This window comes from Oncorhynchus nerka, linkage group LG10 (assembly GCF_034236695.1).
Source record: "Oncorhynchus nerka isolate Pitt River linkage group LG10, Oner_Uvic_2.0, whole genome shotgun sequence".
Lineage (NCBI taxonomy): Eukaryota > Metazoa > Chordata > Actinopteri > Salmoniformes > Salmonidae > Oncorhynchus > Oncorhynchus nerka.
Window position 1 is genome coordinate 51,002,001 of NC_088405.1, and position 19,265 is coordinate 51,021,265.

At 45.6% G+C, this 19,265-nt stretch overlaps 2 protein-coding genes across 4 annotated transcripts; one reads left to right on the plus strand and one right to left on the minus strand.

Moving 5' to 3' along the window:
• Positions 1–78: 78 nt before the first annotated feature.
• Positions 79–7,483, minus strand: LOC115135494 (ras and Rab interactor 2-like). 2 transcript variants are annotated; one of them, XM_029670242.2, is made up of 10 exons: positions 7,224–7,478; positions 5,695–5,889; positions 5,494–5,608; positions 5,306–5,378; positions 4,877–4,968; positions 3,680–4,729; positions 3,221–3,529; positions 2,983–3,114; positions 1,000–1,166; positions 79–834 (listed from the first exon to the last, which is right to left on the minus strand). In XM_029670242.2, the coding sequence occupies exons 2-10, from the start codon at positions 5,887–5,889 to the stop codon at positions 520–522; spliced, it is 2,448 nt and encodes an 815-aa protein (XP_029526102.2). In that variant the 5' UTR covers positions 7,224–7,478; the 3' UTR covers positions 79–519. The 2 variants fall into 2 exon arrangements, with proteins under 2 accessions (XP_029526102.2, XP_064879591.1); XM_065023519.1 differs by lacking the exons at positions 79–834; positions 1,000–1,166 and adding an exon at positions 1,173–1,674 and having other exon boundaries at positions 7,224–7,483.
• Positions 7,484–7,981: 498 nt separating this feature from the next.
• LOC115135498 (RNA-binding protein 4-like) lies at positions 7,982–19,159 on the plus strand. Of its 2 annotated transcripts, none has more exons than XM_029670247.2 (4): positions 7,982–8,033; positions 8,903–9,272; positions 12,085–12,985; positions 13,076–19,159. In XM_029670247.2, exons 2-4 carry the CDS (start codon positions 8,915–8,917, stop codon positions 13,356–13,358), a joined length of 1,542 nt encoding a protein of 513 aa, XP_029526107.1. In that variant the 5' UTR covers positions 7,982–8,033; positions 8,903–8,914; the 3' UTR covers positions 13,359–19,159. The 2 variants fall into 2 exon arrangements, with proteins under 2 accessions (XP_029526107.1, XP_029526108.1); XM_029670248.2 differs by lacking the exon at positions 7,982–8,033 and adding an exon at positions 8,040–8,148.
• The last annotated feature ends 106 nt before the right edge of the window (positions 19,160–19,265 follow it).

The window sequence follows — 19,265 nt, forward strand, 5'->3', positions numbered from 1 at the left end:
CTTTACAATAGTGCATCTAAATATTTTAAGGGGGGTGAGAAGGATTACTTTATCCTATCCTAGGTATTCCTGAAAGAGGTGGGGTTTCAGGTGTCTCCGGAAGGTGGTGATTGACTCCGCTGTCCTGGCGTCGTAATGAGTAATGAGCTGCATGAACTGATACACATTGAAATAAGGGCATCGCGGAGTGCCTGGACACAGCCCTTAGCCATGGTAGATTGGCCATATATCACAAACCCCCCCAAGGTACCTTACTGCTATTATAAACTGTTTACCAATGTAATTAGAGCAGTAAATATAACTTTTGTCACACACGTGGTATACGGTCTGATATACCATGGCTGTCAGCCAATCAGAATTCAGGACTCGAACCAACCAGGGAAAATGGTAAACAATTTCTAGGGTACTTTGCAATATCCACCCAGGCAAATGTTCATTTAAACATATTTTAAGAATAAAGCACAAAGTCTTTCTTGCAGTTGAGTGGGGTTCAAGAAAACGTTCATAACGCGTGGGTACTCAAGGTGATTCCACAAGGTCCACAGCCGCCTCTCTTGTTAGTTTGCAAGTCTTGAGTCCATCCTGTTTGGCTTTCTGGTATATGAGGGGTGTTCCACTGCTGCCTTGGCCCTGTAGGTCCTGGATCTGGGCCTGGGCTGGGAGGGCTTGAATCTCCCCCTCACTCCGCCAGTACAGCTTGTACAGTCCTGGGTCGTCCACCCCAAACTTAGCAGCACAGAGCTGGGTCAGGGCCTCCCCACTAACTCCTGCCCTCCACTGCAGGGTTTTTATCCAGCTGCTTTCTCCATCTTGAAACAGAACCTTGACAAACCTCTGCAACAGACAATTAAAAGAAAGTTTCCCATGAGAACTTTGGGACACATTTCCAACTCACATATAATTCCACATACCTTAGGTATGTGTTGGTTTCTGTTTAGTGGTAGTGGTAGGTGTGTAATTCTATACAGCATTGGTGCTAATAAATAATTTGAGTCGTACCAGTTGCTGTTGTATTTTTTTCTGGCTCAGAGCCTGGCTGCTCCGGCGCCGGCTCCAGTCTTTCAGGGAGTCTCTGGCCCCCTGGGTCAGCCCGCTAGAGGGCATTTCTTCAGGCTGGCTCTGGATCAGGCACAGGCTGGCATACACACTGGTCAGGTAGTACCCACCTAGTACAAACATTGCAACACTGGATTATGATGGCTATTTGGCATCATATACTGTTTGAAATATTTCACATTTAAAGCATAAATACTTGTGTATATACAGTACCAGTCAAAAGTTTGGACACACCTACCTACTCATTCAACGGTTTTTCTTTATTTTTACTATTTTCAACATTATAGAATAATCCTGAAGACATCAAAACTATGAAATGTCACATATGGAATCATGTATTAACCAAAAAAGTGTTAAAATATATTTTGATTTGTTTATATTTTAGATTCTTCAAATTAGCCACCCGTTGCCTTGATAACAGCTCTGCACACTTGGCATTCTCTCAACCAGCTTCACGTTGAATGCTTTTCCAAGTCTTGAAGGAGTTCCCACATATGCTGAGCACAATTGGGTTGAGGTCGGGTGATTGTGGAGGCCAGGTCATCTGATGCAAGCACTCCATCAATCTCCTTGGTCAAATAGCCCTTTCACAGCCTGGAGATGTGTTGGGTCATTGTCCTGTTGAAAAACAAATGATAGTCCCACTAAGCGCAAACCAGATGAGATGTCGTATCACTGCAAAATGCTGTGGTAGCCATGCTGGCTAAGTGTGCCTTAAATTCTAATTAAATCCCAGACAGTGTCACCAGCAAAGCACCCCCATGCTTCACGGTGGGAACCACAGATGCGGAGATCATCTTTTCACCTACTTTGCGTCTCACAAAGACACGGCGGTAGGAACCAAAAATTCCAAATTTGGACTCAGACCAAAAGACAGATTTCCACAGGTCTAAAGTCCATTGCTTGTGTTTCTTGGCCCAAGCATGTCTCTTCTTATTATTGGTGTCCTTTAGCAGTGGTTATTTGTAGTAAATGGACTGTGAAGGCATGATTCACGCAGTCTCCGCTGAACAGTTGATGTTGAGATGTGTCTGTTACTTGAACTCTGTGAAGCATTTATTTGGGCTGCAATTTCTGAGGCTGGTAACTCAAATGAACTTAAGTCTTCTTTTCTTGTGGTGGTTCTCATGAGAGCTTGTTTCATCATAGCACTTGAAGAAACTTTCAAAGTTCTTGAAATTTTCTGGATTGACTGACATTCATGTCTTAAGTCATGATGGACTGTCATTTCTCTTTGCTTATTTGAGCTGTTCTTGCCATAATATGGACTTGGTCTTTTACCAAATAGGGTTATCTTCTGTATACCACAACACAACTGCTTGGCTCAAACACATTAAGAAGGAAAGAAATTCCACAAATGAACAAGGCACACCTGTTAATTGAAATGTATTCCAGGTGACTACCTCATGAAGCTGGTTGAGAGAATGCCAAGTGTGTGCAAAGCTGTCATCAAGGCAAAGGGTGACTACTTTGAAGAATAAAATATATTTGATTTGTTTAACTTTTCTTTTGGTTCCTACATGTGGTTAGAGCGTTGGGCCAGTAACTGAAAGGTTGCTGGATTGAATCCCTGAGCTGACAAGGTAAAAATCTGTCGTTCTGCCCCTGAGCAAGGCAGTTAACCCACTGTTCCCCGGGCGCCGAAGACGTGGATGTCAATTATGGCAGCCCCCCACACCTCTCTGGGTTGGGTTAAATGCAGAAGACACATTTCAGTTGAATGCATTAAGTTGTACAACTGACTAGGTATCCCCTTTCCCTGATTACATGGGTTATTTCATAGTTTTAATGTCTTCACTATTATTCTACAATATAGAAAGTCGTTTTAAAAAATTTAGAAAAACCCTGCAATGAGTAGGTGTGTCCAAACTTTTGACTGGTACGGTAGTTGTGGTTAACGGTTTGATCGTTTTCTGTCAGCCTTACCCTCCCCTGTCAGCCACGATGACTCCAGCAGCTCCATCATGTACTCCACCTCCACAGACAGCTCTGGCATGTTACACTGGACAATGACATAGGACAGGGCTGGTAGGAAGTCATCTGCACCAAATTCCTTGCCTGCTCATGGAGACAAGACAACTTTACCATGAATGGAAGGGATAGCAGCTGTTGGTTCTGTAAGGTTTATTTCTTTACCATGTTCTCTCATAAAAAAATCCCTCACCTGAATTGTCCGTCATGGCTTTATAGATGAGCTTGCAGACCTGCAGTAGCAGCACGACCTTGTCAATGGGCGAGTAAGCCCGCCTCATGAGAGCTAACTTCTGCCGCACCTTCTCCACACCGGCAGCATCCGGCACTCCCACCCGCACTCCAAAACACTCCAACGGGGTCTTTCCCCTGGCCACAGCCAGGCTCTCTGCCATGCTCTGGGTGGAACCATCTCGCTCATGCAGAGTTTGCAGTGTCCTGTCTATCTGTCCCTTCAGAGGTTTCAGCACACAGCGGAACATGGCTTTCTCCAGCACCAGGTCTGCACACAAACACACATTCATGAGGTCACATGTCATTACCTGTAGAGGGAAACATGGTAGCAATTGTTGTATTTAAAATTACTGATCATATTTTTACTGTTTATTTGACTTATGCCTGCTGTTTGCATTGGGGATCAATGTTGCTGTACCTTTCTCATCATCAGGCACCATGGTCTCAATTGGGGGTTCTAGGTCTCCACAGTCCAGCAGGAAGGTCTTGGCCTGGGAGAGGAAGAAGCGAATGCCCTGCAGTAGCTCTACGCTAGATCTCTGGCACTGAGGCTTGATCACCTCCCGCTGCTGCCTGAGGAAATCCTGCACCAGGACACCAAACGCAATCCTCCTGTCACGGGACAGGTCCTCCACCAGCCTCGCCACACGCTTCTCTGGCACGAAGAAGGACACAAAGACTGCACTCAGCTTGCGCAGGACTGAGACGGGCTGGCGTGGGGGCAAGGTGCATGGGGGTGAGGGGTTACTGGTGCCCCTGGTGAGGGGAATTCGCTCTGAGCTCTCCTCTGCCTCCTCCAGGCTGCTGAGGGAACTGCTGCTGTCCAGCTCACTCAGGGAGGGAGCATGCCTCTGCTCTAGCAGGAGACCCTCCTCCTCCTCACCTCCTTTTTCCTGGGCCAGTCCCTGCAGGAGACCTAAGGGCACATGGTAGTCCTCCTCTGCAGTGGGAGACAGTGTGGGTATGACCCTGGTCTTCTGCGGAAGAACTGGAAGAACCAAGCATGGCTGCAAATAGTCTGAGTCCTCCTGGACGGGTGCTGTCCCTCCCTCACCCTCCACTCTGGCTTCTACTGCTCCACTGGCCCGCTGGACCTTCTTGCTCTTAATATTTTTCTTGGCCAGCAGAGGTGGGGGAGGGGGAGGGGCAACTGGTGGGGACAAAGGGCTAGAGTTCTCAGTCGAGACACGCACCTTGAGGCTGCGCTTGAACTGGTGGCGTTTGTGCAGTGCAGGATGGGATTGCAGGAAGAGTGGGTTGATGAAACAGAGAGCCCCTTGGCCTGCTGCCCCACAGTTCAGCTCCCGGGGGCTGCGTGTTTGGATGGGGCAGAACTCCTGGAACAGGGTGGGGCTCTCCTGGGGCGTGGCACAGTCCTCAGGGGTGGGGCTAGGGGGCAGCGGTGCCGCCTCGACTGGTGGGGGCCCATTGCGTGGACCTCTGAAGTTCAGCTGGGAACTCCAGAACTCTGAATGAAAAATAAGCAAAACTGTGTCGGCATACTTCCTCAACGCTATCCTTGACGAGTTGTGTACGGTACACAATGGCAGCTAGCATTAAAACGATTGCCAACATCTTGGTTGATCAGACCTCTGAGCCACTCTGTGGTACCTACCCACGCCCATGTGTGAAATAGACTCCAGCTGTTTGTGGGATGAAGCCTTGACTATGGCCTCAGGGAGCTCCAGTGGGAAGGGCAACACATCCCTGAAATAGACAGCACATGGGTTTTATAAACAGGTCTAATTCTAGTAGGATATGATTTGGACCAATAATGAGAGATAATGCAGATCTAGATGGATAACACTGGTTGACATTAGTTGTCTAAAAGTCCTAAACCCATTCTACAGTGAAGCCAAGAATCACTGCTCTTTATTTAGCTTTACGTATCGGCCATCAAGGCCATCGGGAAACAGCAGTGTGCGGGTTTCTTTTTTCCCCCTCATCTTATTCAACTGTTACCATGCACCTGCAACAAAGAGAGCTCAGATGTGCAAGTGCCTTTTTGAGTTTTGAACTGTGAAGCCAAGTAAACGGCTCATACCGGCTAACACAGTAGAAGGCAATGAGCCGGAAGAGGTCAGGGAAACCGATAGCCGCTTTCTCCAAAGAGAAGGCTGTGAATGGAAGGGAGACGGAGGAGCAAGAACAAGGTCATTAGTTAAAAGCCCTTGTTATTCATATCAACAGGCTGTAGATACAACATCCCTGCCTTGTTCTTTCATCACTCACTGGAGTCCACTTCGCGGAGGACAAATTGTTTGACAAAGGAGGGAACGCTGTCGTCTGCAAGCCTGACACACAGCACTTTCTTCTGCGAGGTGTTGGACTTGCGCACCAGAAAGGTCTACGGAAAGGCAGAGATATACACACTTAGGTTGTGTTTTGTGTGTGCGCGTCAGTGCGGTGTGCGTGCGTGCGTGCGTGTCTCACCCCAGGCGGCTCCCGCTGTAGGATGTGCAGAGCGGTGGCAGAGTTGATGGACAGCTGCAGCCAGACGGGGTGTGTGAGAAGCAGACGGTCCAGCACACTGATGTTCTTCAGGGAGCCACGCTGAGGACAAGCCCGCCTCTCTCCTACCAGCTCCCCGACCGGCTCAGGGAAATCATACACCGGGTCCTCCTGCATCTGTGGAACAGAGTGTACAGCATGCACAAACAGGTACTGTATGGTATCTATGCACCATGCAGTTATGTGGTTAGGCTTTAAGGACAAGTTGCCACAATGATGCTTCCCATTCTGCTCTTCATCATACCAATGCTTCGGAATCAGCACTCTTCCTGTTCCCTTCTGGTGCCACTAGCAGGCATCATGTCATGACGTGCCCTGTGTTCCGTGCTGACCACTACTTCTCCATAATTTTGGGAAACTCCCACACCCTATTCCTTCCTCAGAGTAATCTGGAAGGTGTATGTCATCAGAGTAAGACTCACCACAATTGCGAGGGTGTTGTAAACGTGTGCATATCCTAAGGATCCTACCATCAACAGTGAACTTGCTAGGACTGAAGTATCATTTTGTGTTCGCTTGTTAAACCCTTTGAATGTGAGAAGGTGCGGCTATATTTTAACAGAGGTGGTTTATATGCACAGGCTGTTATTATGGGAAATGACAGGATGTCTATTCCTCCAACTTCCCTCCAGGGATTTGCTGCTGCTGTATAAGACAGTCCTGAGTCCAACACAATATTTGAGAGAAGGGGTGGTGAAGCTGGCTGCCCAACTTCCCGCTAGAAGTTTGGCAAGTCTAGACTTGGTGAGGTGGTAGAGACAGGCACTGAAAACACTCCAAGCCTACTGTGTCGTGTGCGAAAATGCAAATCTAACTTTGAAACAACTGAGAGGTGAAAGTCTAAAATGTAAGGCAGTATCTTCAATTTGAATTCATAATAATGCAACAAAAAGTCCAGAATGAATAGCCTATACCAGAGCCCACTTTTGAACCTCATGAGACTATTGTAATACTGACAATAAAACAACTGTGACCTGACATGACCTGAATATATCACCAGAACTACATAAAGTTGTAATACCAAACAAGCATTTTTATTATTGGTTTATTACTGGAGTTATACCGTTTTTATGTTGAGGAACCACAGGTGAAAAATATCGGCATAATTAACCGTCGACTATATTGTAATAACAGACCAGGAAATCAAAGGTTATTTCAGTAAATAGAACATTTTGATTTTGTATCTTTTTTTATGATAATAATACAATTACACCATCATATTTGTGGACATGGTATTGGCCTCCAACGTACTCCACACGTTGTATTTACTGACACGTTCTGTAACTCTGTAAGAGGTAACTCTGTAAAACTCTGTAACTTCTGTGATATGTACTCTTTTTTACATACCTTCAGTTAATCGGTGCCAGGTCTCGTGATTTCAGTAATCAAACAAAGATTCAACAGTTTCTTATTTTACACTTTAAAATAAATGGCGACATGACAAAATGTACCTTAATCTTTCCGATCCCCTGTCGTGTGAGAGGTTATGCTGAATATCCTACTGTAAATTCCACTTAATCCCTGGATGTCCAAATGCCACAGAAACGTCTAATAGACAACTGTAATAGACCGATATCTATTGACATGCCATGTTGGCGCTGTCTGGACTGTCCAGGCAGAGATCTCTCTGTGTAGCTGTGATTCAGAAGTTCCTCGCATTCCTCTGCTCTGTCTTCCTTATATGTTCTATTCAGTTTGGAGAGAAACAAACCTGGCTGGGACCACGGCTAAATACGCATGCGCCCGTAACCACCTTGTGAAACATCTCCTGAATACAGTATTGTCAACGGGAGAATCGCCACTAAAACACAATTCAAATCTATTGTTTATTATGTCCTTTGTGAAAGAGAGTTATATAATTAATCTGCATAAATGATTTCTAAGCTTCGGAGTGGTCATCATCACCATTGTAAACAAATGTATGCAGCAGTCAGGAAACAGGTCAATATTTTACAGAACAAATGTCCGTTTCATTTGGCACACAGATTTTGCAACGGAGACATAGATAGACCGACATGTTAAATGCAACAATAAGAAGGACCTAAATGGTTGAAACACTAAGTGGTAGCCTATTTGTTGTACACGCCACTCAAACAATTTCCTCATGTTCTGATGCTCACATTGTAGCAAAAATATTGTAGCCAGCCTTGAGCAGCATTAAAATCACGGGTTCTGCTCCAGTCTGTTGTAGGAACTATTACACGTCACTCGCTCAAAGATCGGAACCGGATGTGGTCATTGAAAATATTGCACCGCGTTAGGTAAGATGGAATCGCAGTGTGCTTCGCAATTTTTTTTGTTGGTTTGAGTTAAACTATTGTTATTTTTTTTGTTGAACTCGGCAATTGTTATGAATACACAATGGGATGTTAAAATGTACAGTATGCTCTAAATTGTTGCAAATATATTTAACCGCTTATGAAAACGCAACGCGACGCAAGATTGCTAGCTTAGCTAGCCAGCAAGCTAACTTGGCTAGCTACTGTTGCTAACTCCAATCCGCGCCGATTTGATCATTTTCGCTAGCGTGCCTAGATTTATCTTGTGACCTCGGCTAATTTAGGTTTTGTAATATACAGCAGTTTCGGGGGATTCTATGACCATCTCATGTTTCCCGATCTGTTGTTGCCAAGCATCTCCGAATTGATGCCACCTCGACTCGATAAGGGGGGGGGACTAGCAGTAACTAGTTGGCTAGCTTAGCATTGCAAATGCTAGCTAGCAAGCTTTGCAAATATTAGCCAATTAACTGAATCATTGCCAGCAGGTTTGACCATGGACTAGTTTAGCTTCATGTTTTAAAAATATTGTTAATTACACGTCAATTTCGATTAAACTACTATATTCATTATTTGCCTATAGAGTACACGTCCCTTTTCAGTTCTGTCATTTAAAAAAATAAAAATAATTTTAAGAACAAATTCTTATTTACGATGACGGCCTACACCGGCCAAACCCTGGGCCAATTGTGCGCTGCCCTACGGGACTCTCAATCATGGCCGGTTGTGATACAGCCTGGATTCGAACCAGGGTGTCTGTAGTGACGCCTCAAGCCTTAGACCGCTGCGCCACCAGCTGAAAGATAAACTAACTTAGCTAGGTCAGTGACACCCTCCTGTTCTTTCCCCAGGTGTGCCCAGCCATGGAGTCGACAGATAAGAACAATGCTATAAAGCTCTTTGTGGGGAACCTGGCGTTGGACACCTCTCAGGAGGACCTGACACAGCTCTTTGGGCCATACGGACAGGTGGTCACCTGTAGTTTACTCAGGCAGTTTGCCTTCATCCACCTTCAGGGAGATGGTGCTGCTGATCGAGCCATAAGAGAACTGAATGGACGGGAGTTCCGAGGCCGCAACCTAGTGGTTGAAGAGTCCCGCGGGCGGCCCCTGAACTCCACCAAGGTGTTTGTTGGGAACCTTAGTGCCATGTGTTCTGCTGAGGACCTACAAGAGCTCTTTCAGACCTTTGGGAAAGTTCTGGAGTGTGATAAGGTCAAAGGTGAGCCATGTCGTTTCCCCACGCCTTTTCATGCATTTACTTTGTCTACATACAGCAACACTTCAATTTAGTAAATAGACTAAATGTTCTTGTTTGTAGCTAGGTCACCATCCACTTGTCAAAATGTTTTTTGTTGTTTTTTTGTTACTTTTACCCCCTTTTCTCCCCAATTTCGTGGTATCCAATTGTCTTCTCTTTGCTGTAACTCCCGTATGGACTCGGGAGGGGCGATGTTTGAGAGCCTTGCGTCCTCCGAAACCCAACCAAGCCTCACTGCTTCTTGACACAGTGCCCACTTAACCCGGAAGCCAGCCGCACCAATGTGTTGGAGGAAGCACCTGGTGACGGTGTCAGCGTGCACTGTACCCGGCCCGCCACAGGAGTCGCTAGTGCACGATGGGACAAGGACAACCCTGCCCGGCCTAACCCGGGACGACACCTGCTGCGACAGAGCCTGGACTCGAACCCAGAATCTCTAGTGGCACAGCGATGCAGTGCCTTAGACCAATGCGCCACTCTGGAGGCACGTCGAAAGATTTAAGCAAATAATCTAATATTCGCACAAAAAAATATGCCCATTTTCATGGCAGAGCTGTTTCCATCAGACTGGCTTGTTGCGGATAAAAAGCTGTGCGTATTGACTGCACATAAAAAGCACTGTTGTATAACTCATTTGCCAAATAAAAAAACGAAGTTCTATGTGTCACCAGCCCATTTTTAACTCTGATGGTTTTGCGATAATCAACCAATTTGCCCACTGGTCTTGGCACGTGCTCTCACGGGTATAGTTCAGAGGGTACATGAAGAGATTATGGACAAGAGCAGGATTATTTTTATTGGTCAATTTGTCAAGAGTATCTCGATGTAATTGGCAGCCAAGCACCGATCATCATATTACCAGCTTTCAAATTAAGATATTTAATGGAACCACGCTGTGAAGTTCATCACTTATTTTGTCTGTAATGATTTTTCACCTCGTAGTAGGAGGGCCACGCTACATAGCATCGCGCGAATGGAAGTTTACTTCGCTATGATGGTTATTATACAAACAATTGGTCAAATAATATACAGTGCCTTGCGAAAGTATTCGGCCCCCTTGAACTTTGCGACATTTTGCCACATTTCAGGCTTCAAACATAAAGATATAAAACTGTATTTTTTTGTGAAGAATCAACAAGTGGGACACAATCATGAAGTGGAACGACATTTATTGGATATTTCTTTTTTTTTTAACAAATCAAAAACTGAAAAATTGGGCGTGCAAAATTATTCAGCCCCTTTACTTTCAGTGCAGCAAACTCTCTCCAGAAGTTCAGTGAGGATCTCTGAATGATCCAATGTTGACCTAAATGACTAATGATGATAAATACAATCCACCTGTGTGTAATCAAGTCTCCGTATAAATGCACCTGCACTGTGATAGTCTCAGAGGTCCGTTAAAAGCGCAGAGAGCATCATGAAGAACAAGGAACACACCAGGCAGGTCCGAGATACTGTTGTGAAGAAGTTTAAAGCCGGATTTGGATACAAAAAGATTTCCCAAGCTTTAAACATCCCAAGGAGCACTGTGCAAGCGATAATATTGAAATGGAAGGAGTATCAGACCACTGCAAATCTACCAAGACCTGGCCGTCCCTCTAAACTTTCAGCTCATACAAGGAGAAGACTGATCAGAGATGCAGCCAAGAGGCCCATGATCACTCTGGATAAACTGCAGAGATCTACAGCTGAGGTGGGAGACTCTGTCCATAGGACAACAATCAGTCGTATATTGCACAAATCTGGCCTTTATGGAAGAGTGGCAAGAAGAAAGCCATTTCTTAAAGATATCCATAAAAAGTGTTGTTTAAAGTTTGCCACAAGCCACCTGGGAGACACACCAAACATGTGGAAGAAGGTGCTCTGGTCAGATGAAACCAAAATTGAACTTTTTGGCAACAATGCAAAACGTTATGTTTGGTGTAAAAGCAACACGACTCATCACCCTGAACACACCATCCCCACTGTCAAACATGGTGGTGGCAGCATCATGGTTTGGGCCTGCTTTTCTTCAGCAGGGACAGGGAAGATGGTTAAAATTGATGGGAAGATGGATGGAGCCAAATACAGGACCATTCTGGAAGAAAACCTGATGGAGTCTGCAAAAGACCTGAGACTGGGACGGAGATTTGTCTTCCAACAAGACAATGATCCAAAACATAAAGCAAAATCTACAATGGAATGGTTCAAAAATAAACATATCCAGGTGTTAGAATGGCCAAGTCAAAGTCCAGACCTGAATCCAATTGAGAATCTGTGGAAAGAACTGAAAACTGCTGTTCACAAATGCTCTGCATCCAACCTCACTGAGCTCGAGCTGTTTTGCAAGGAGGAATGGGAAAAATGTCAGTCTCTCGATGTGCAAAACTGATAGAGACATACCCCAAGCGACTTACAGCTGTAATCGCAGCAAAAGGTGGCGCTACAAAGTATTAACTTAGGGGGGCCGAATACTTTCGCAAGGCACTGTATATCCACCAACGTTTGTCACACGCATTATATTTTAGTCCCCCCCCCCACACACACACACACAAAATTGTCGCATGTATTTTGTTTTGTAAACATTTAGGAAAGTGTGCAGACAATTTGGGCGGCAGGTAGCCTAAAGGTTCAAAAGAAACACTTTTTTTAGCTGTTTCTGTCAGGCTTATCGGGAGTTTTTTTAAAAAAATTAATCCAACAGATACTTCCTCTCATAAAAATAGTTGAGTGGAAACAGTTTGGTGGTTAAATTCATTAGCTCGCTGTGTTGTCCTCCTGTGCTTGTTTACAGCGAGGCTCTCTTCCTCGGCGGGCTATGCCTTTGTGCACATGGAGCGGAAGGAGGATGCGCTGCAGGCTATCGAGGCCCTCCATGGTACCACCTTCAAAGGCCGACCCCTCTCTGTGGAGCTCTCCAATGTGCAGCCCAGTAAACCCACCACGACTACAGCCAAGGTCCCCGTTATGAGTCACTATGCCACTGAAAGCCCCTCCATCAACCCTCATATGGAGCACCACCAGAGTCAGGCTGCTGTACTGGCTGCTGCCGTTGCTGCAGCTGCAGGTCTGCCTCTTCAGGTGCAGCAGAGCTTGCACAACTCTGTCTACAACACAACAAGCTTTGATCCCACCTACGCTGCGCTAAAGGGCATGACGGCAGCCAGTGCCACAGATGGTACTCCAGTGAGCCCTGCGGTCTACGGTGCCCTCGCCAGCCAGGTGTACGGCTCTGTAGCGGATCAGGTATACGACTCTATAGCCAACCAGGCCTCCGCCTATCAGAGTTCAGCGACACCGGACGCAGCTGGTTACAGTAACCAGTACGACGGCGCAGCTGGGGAGGCATCGTCAGCCCAGGCAGCTGGAAACCCGGCCTACGGCGGGGCCTCTGCTTTCTACAACGGTAGCTCCGCCTATGGCTCCACGGGGGGTGCAGACCCCACTGCCCAGGCCATCTTTGAGGCAGCACGGGCCCGCTTCTTCCAGCAGGGCCAGCAGGTTCTAGCTGAGCAGCAGGCGGGGACTAAGTCAGGGGACCGGGACCGCAGCCCCGTGCGGCGCTCCGCCCCTCTGCTGCCTGACCCCGTGCCACAGCCCTTTCCCCAGCCACGCCCCAAACGCCGTGCCCTCCTCCCAACGCCACCCGGCCGACCAGAGGACCCTGCGGCTGCTGACGGAGACCCCATTGCCAGGTACGTGATGTACCTCTGAGAAATGCCTTGATATTTGCACTTTTTGAGGCAGTTTTGATATTTTGAATGTGTTATTTTTCTCAACTTCAGATGCTATGCAGAGTACTATCAGCAGGTCCAGCAGTACCAACAGTACCAGCAGTACCAACAACAGTACCAACAGTACCAGTATGGCTACCCACCACCAGCCCCGACCCAGATGCCCACCCATCAGATGCCTGTGCAGGCCCCGCCTCCGACGGAGGCCCCGCCCCCAGGGCCTGCCACCTACGCCCCAGCTAGAGCGTATGAGCCACCTTCATCACACAAGGAGCCCCTCCTCCGCCGCCCTGACTACTCCCACCTCCACATGCCAGAGCCCCCCTACCGATAACCCTTTAGATTGCAGTGTGTGTGTGTGGGTTTTGAATGTTGTGTGTGAGAGTAGTTCTGGTCCGAATGTGCATCACTGAAAAGTGCCCATTTATAAGTCCCCTGTTCTGCAGCTTTTTGTATCTGAACACATTTCTAACTAGTTAATTTGACATTATTGTAGGCCTGGTCTTGATAAGAAAGCTGCCCCACAAAACAGTAATCTGTATTGGGAAGTCGTTATGGTAGTCTCTTCTTGATTGTGTTGCGTACTGGGTGCTCTTTAACTACAAGTAATCCTTATTCATCCCCTACATTTTAGTTTACCAAAACAAATTCTCAAATTTGCAAGAATATTCATCCATACCAGAGGAGTGCCTTGTTAAAAGCCTAGCTGGAATATTTTGTCAAATACATTTGTGTGTGTGTGTGAGAGAGGGCATGGAAAGGAAGTGCCCAAATCAATCCATGCATTTTGTTAGCAGGCCCTTGCCTCTATCCTCGAGGTGACCTTTAGCTCCTCCAAGTTGAACCATTAGTTCACGTGTATAGATGAGAATTTTTATTTTTCCATTGGCCAGATTCCATTTGTTTTTATTTGTATTGCCTTCATCAAAGACTTAATATGGAAAGTCAATGTTCCAATAGGTTCCAGCATAGATATGTAGATATTTGGGTAATAAAGTGGTTATAGGGTTTAGCGCTTGTGTTAAAAAAAATATTTAAAGCAAGGGGCAAAGTAGCTTTACATAAGGACCGGTGTGAGTGCATGTATGTATGTGTGGGCATGTGTAAACCATCTAGGGGAACAATATAAGCGTTTTTGATAAGTCACTTTTTATAACAATCACAGGAATACACACACACACCTCAGTCATCAGTCTTTCTCTCCATAAAGTGGGGTGCTGGGGCTTTGGGAGAAACACTCGGGCGCTTTACTGCACCGGGGAAAGGGGGGGGGGGTCACTTTTTCCTTGCACACAGCCAGCCTCTGGGGAATGTAGTCCTTGCCCATGTCCTTCTGGTAGATCTGATCAAACCTCTCAGATAGAAAGGCCAACAAAGCAGACCATTTTAGTATCTGATAGTCTAGCTTCAAACTCACATTTTCTTGGGGAACTAGTTTTTAATTTGCAGCCTGTGATACATGAATGCTTTCCTCTATTTGTATTATACCATGAATACTATCCTAGTGACTTTTAACTGGTTTGACCTCTTGGTCTAAACGTAAAATGGAGATGTGGCAGGTGCATGCAGAGGGCTTCCTTCAAGCATGCCTTTCAGGATCTGAGGGAATTCAACTGCCATTTTGGGCCTCACCTTTTCTCCAAAGGACAAAAACGAGTGGGCTTTTCTCACACAGTACATTGTGTGGTTTGACGGGACGAACTTTTGACGGTTTTCTTTTTCTTTGTTTTCTGTTGGTTGAAGTGAACTTCCTGTGCGATCGTGGTAGTCATATTTTGTAAGCGTGTTTACTTCAATTGGACCACCAAATTCAGGAAGTGTCTCAAATGGAATGTGGAGCCATTAGGCTCCCCAGGTTTGAGCGAAAACACATTTGTTCCTATTATTCAGTACCTAATGAAACGTTACACTTCTCAAGCTTAAGTAATGAGAGTGATTTGGTTGGAGAACAAAGCAGCACCATGCGAACTGTAATCTTTCAAAAATTAATGTTAGCCCCATCGGCTTAATTATTAGACATGCGATTAAACTTGCTGTAAAATCGTTTCCATGTTTTTTCAAAGGATTTACTAATTGTTTCAGCCTTGCACGTCTAAATAGAAACAGAAGGCGAGAAGTTGCTGCTCTTACATTCTTGATTATTTAATTTTCTATGAACTGTGACGATCATTTTGAACCGGTCTCAATTGGGCTCTACCACTTCATTACACCTACACTACATGACCTGAAGTGTGTGGACACCTGCTCGTCGAACATCTTGTTCCAAAATGATGGGCATTTAATATGGAGTTGGTTCCTGCTTTGCTCCTGCAACAGCCTTCACTCTTCTGGGAAGGCTTTCCATTAGATGTTGGAACATTTGCTGCAGGGACTTGCTTCCATTCAGCCACAAGCGCATTAGTGATGTTGGGCGATTAGGCCTGGCTTGCAGTCGGCATTCCAATTCATCCGAAAGGTGTTTGATGGTTGAGGTCAGGGCTCTGTGCAGGCTAGTCAAGTTCTTCTACACCTATCTCGACTAACCGTTTCTCTATGGACCTTGCTTTGTGCATGGGGGCATTGTCATGCTGAAGCAGGAAAGGGCCTTCCCCAAACTGTTGCCACAAAGTTGGAAGCATAGAATCATATAGAATGTCATTGATTGCTGTAGCGTTAAGATTTCCTTCACTGGAACTAAGGGGCCTAGCCCGAACCATTAAAAAATGCCCCCGACCATTCTTCCTCCTCCACCAAAATTTACAGTTGGTACTATACATTCGGGCAGGCAACGTTCTGGCATCCACCAAACCCAGGTACGCCCGTCGGACTGCAAGATGCTAAAGTGTGTTTAATCTCTCCAGAGAACATGTTTCCACTGCTCTAGAGTCCAATGGTGGCGAGCTTTACACCACTCCAGCCAATGCTTGGCATTGCGCATGATTATCTTAGGCTTGTGTGCGGCCATAGAAACCCATTTCATGACGCTCCCGACGAACAGATCTTGTGCTGAAGTTTGGAACTCTGTAGCGAGTGTTGCAATCGATGACAGACAATTTTTAATCGCTTCAGCACTCAGCGGTTCTGTTGTGTGAGCTTGTGGGCTTACCACTTCATGGCGTTGTTCCTAAATGTTTCCACTTCACAATAACAGCACCCACAGTTGACTGGGGCAGCTCTAGCAGGGCAGAAATTTGACAAACTGACTTGTTGGAAAGGTAGCATCCTATGACGGTGCCACGTTGAAAGTCACCGAGCTCTTCAGTAAGGCCATTCTACTGCCAATGTTTGTCTATGGAGATTTAATTGCTGTGTGGCTGAAATAGTCGAATACACTAATTTGATTGGGTGTCCACATACTTTTGTGTGTATATATAGTGTACCTCAGAACACTCAACAAACCTCATGTCAACTGTGGGTGTTGGGAAGGTCTTCAACTGTCCTGTCATTATCACATATTTTTTTAGCGTTGTAGACTACAGTTGCTTACTGGATCAGTTTTGATTTCTGTTAGGAAAATATTGATTTGTTTATATATGGCTTTTTGTGATGTTAACTGTAGTGCATGACCTTGTTACTTTTACTGCACTTCCAGCCATTTTCCCTTCTCGCTAATTATTACAGCTAAAATGGCTCCTGGGCCCCTGGATGCCATGTTGCGTGTGACGGGGAAGAGAATTAGAGTCGCGCAATGCCGTGGACGCAGTCCCCACAAAGGTAAAGCCCTCTGCCCCCGACCACGCCTGCACTTCGACCATACACTTCCCCTCATTGACCCCACTCCTGCACAACGAGGCACTCCATCTTATTATTTCTTTGAGATCTGGGAGAGCTGGAAGCCCAACCCGCCCAGTTCAGACGTAGGGGCCTGAATGTCTGGCCATGTCCCCTCATTGGAGTCCTAGTATGGCTTATAAGGGTTAACTCCACCAGGCACTTACACTATGTAGCCTTTGCAGACTCACCTGATCTGGGTTTGATGTGACTAGAAATCATCCAGCCTTTTCATGCCTCTTTCTGATGCCATTTTCCATAAGGGAATTAGATGACCCATCTACAGTAGTCAGGGTTTTTCCCCCCATTTTTTTTTTTTCATTCTATTTATGTTTTTAAAGGAAGTAATCAGCCAAATTGAAATGAGCCACTAATATAATGTCATTCAATAAACATTGAAGTAGTCCCTCCAGATTGAAATAACCTGTAGTCAAACAGATTTAGGAAACTATCGTATTGTAATTGAGGATGATCAGGCTGGGGTTTGCCGGAGTTGTTGCGCATGTTTGTGTTGTGGCATATTTTTCTGAGGTATTTCCAGCGAGACGTGCGTTCACTCTCAAAACTGAGGTGTTCCAGCTGTGCTTTGAAAGGCTAAGGACGCAGTGGTATGCAAAAGGCCAGCTGAACGGAGGGAGGTAGGGCTATCGACAACTGTGTCCCACGCATGTTGGGTGAGTAACCAATGCACCACTAACCGGCTCAAATCCACCTACCTCCGCCCCCCCCCTCAATCTGCAACACAACGGCCAACCCTCTCACTCTTATCCCATAGCCAATACATCTACAGGCCTACAACACCATGGCCTAGAGAGAACATTCCACAGCTGCATTAGCTTAGGAGATATGAATGCCGAGAGGACACTATTCAGTATTATACCTCCCATGTCTAGTTACATTGCAAAGTCTATTCTACATTTCCTAATCGCCCGGTTAAATTGGCTAATTGCAATTTGCATACCTTGATTGGGAACCCTTAATGTTATCTCGTGGTTTATTTTTAAAGGGATACTTTGGGATTTTGGCAATGAAGCCCTTTTATCTAATTCCCCAGAGTCAGATGACCTCATGGATACCGTTTTATGTCTCTGCATCCAGTATGTTTCTCGAGGCAATTCTAGCTAGCGTTGGCACAATGAACATTTATGGTATCTACTAGCATGCCGTTACCATAGATTTCCAGTCAGCACGCTAATGCTAGTTAGCAATTGCACAAACACCAGTTAGCAACTTCCTTCAAACTGCACGCAGAAGCATAGGAAATGGTATCCACGAGTTCATCTGACTGGGGAAGTAGATAAAGGGCTTCATTGACAAAATCATGAAGTATACCTTTATGATTTCATAGGCTGCGTTTACACAGGCAGTGCAATTCTGATCTTATGCCACTAATTGGTCTTTTGACTGAGGTCTGACAATCGGACTACACTGTGTACAAAACATTAGGAACACTTGCTTTTTCCTTGAGACTGACCAGGTGAATGCTGTGATCCCTTATTGATGTCACTTGTTAAATCCACTTCAGTCAGTGTAGGTGATGGGGAGAAGATGGGTTAAATAAGGATTGATTTTTAAGCCTTGACAATATTAATGCATGGGTTGTGTGCCATTCAGAGGGTGAACGTTTGAAGTGCCTTAGAACAGGGGTATGGTAGTAGGTGCCAGGCGCAAGAACTGCCAGTGTGTCAAGAACTACAAGGCTGCTGGGTTTTTCATGCTCTACATTTTCCTGTGCGTATCAAGAGTGGTCCACCACCCAAAGGACATCCAACCAACTTGACACAACTGTGGGAAGCACTGGAGTCAACATGGGGCCCGAATCCCTGTAGAACGCTTTCGACACTTTGTAGAGTCCGTGCCCCGACTAATTGGGGGCTGTTCTGAGAGCAAAAGAGGGTGCAACTCAATATTTGGAAGGTATTCCTAAAAATAAGTTGTGCGCTCAGCCTACGGTACACCTTGCACAGTTTTGAATCAAAGTTTCCTTACTCATCTGTTACATTCAGGTTCTAAATTGCCACTAACCACATACTACTAAACAATTGTTCTCCAGCTCCCCCTTCTCAATCTTTTGTGCATTGGAACTCCTGACAACATATTTTTTACTAATGGACTTGTTTGAGCTCATGTGGATTGAGACTGAAAAGGATATGTAAGATGAAGCTTTAATAGAAATCAGGGAAAATACTGTAAATCTGTAGCTTAGCGTTATTTGTCCATTACAGAAAATGAAATCTACAGGTTGCTGATTGCAGAACCATTTATTTGAAATCTAAAAATTATAATCGCCTGAAATGTTTTCATTTCCTTTTTGACATATTAGATAAATTAAGACCCATTGTTCTGTGTTACTTGTAAGACTCAATAAATGTACATTTGACACGACCAGTTTGTTTTGGCTAGCCTACTTTTTGACGGGCATGGAGGGACATGTTTCCTGAAAGGTTTTGCTTTGCACTATTACTGCGGAGGGTGACTGTGGATTAAAGCG

Excerpts from the sequence above, each read along its gene's own strand:
- LOC115135494 (XM_029670242.2), bottom strand. The coding sequence starts at position 5,889 with ATGCAGGAGGACCCGGTGTATGATTTCCCTGAGCCGGTCGGGGAGCTG. Across the intron at positions 4,730-4,876 it reads TATTTCACACATGGGCGTGG|AGTTCTGGAGTTCCCAGCTG; the intron begins GTAGGTACCACA and ends TTTTTCATTCAG. Across the intron at positions 3,530-3,679 it reads GGTGCCTGATGATGAGAAAG|ACCTGGTGCTGGAGAAAGCC; the intron begins GTACAGCAACAT and ends GTTTGTGTGCAG.
- LOC115135498 (XM_029670247.2), top strand. The coding sequence starts at position 8,915 with ATGGAGTCGACAGATAAGAACAATGCTATAAAGCTCTTTGTGGGGAAC. Across the intron at positions 9,273-12,084 it reads GGAGTGTGATAAGGTCAAAG|CGAGGCTCTCTTCCTCGGCG; the intron begins GTGAGCCATGTC and ends GCTTGTTTACAG. Across the intron at positions 12,986-13,075 it reads GACGGAGACCCCATTGCCAG|ATGCTATGCAGAGTACTATC; the intron begins GTACGTGATGTA and ends TCTCAACTTCAG.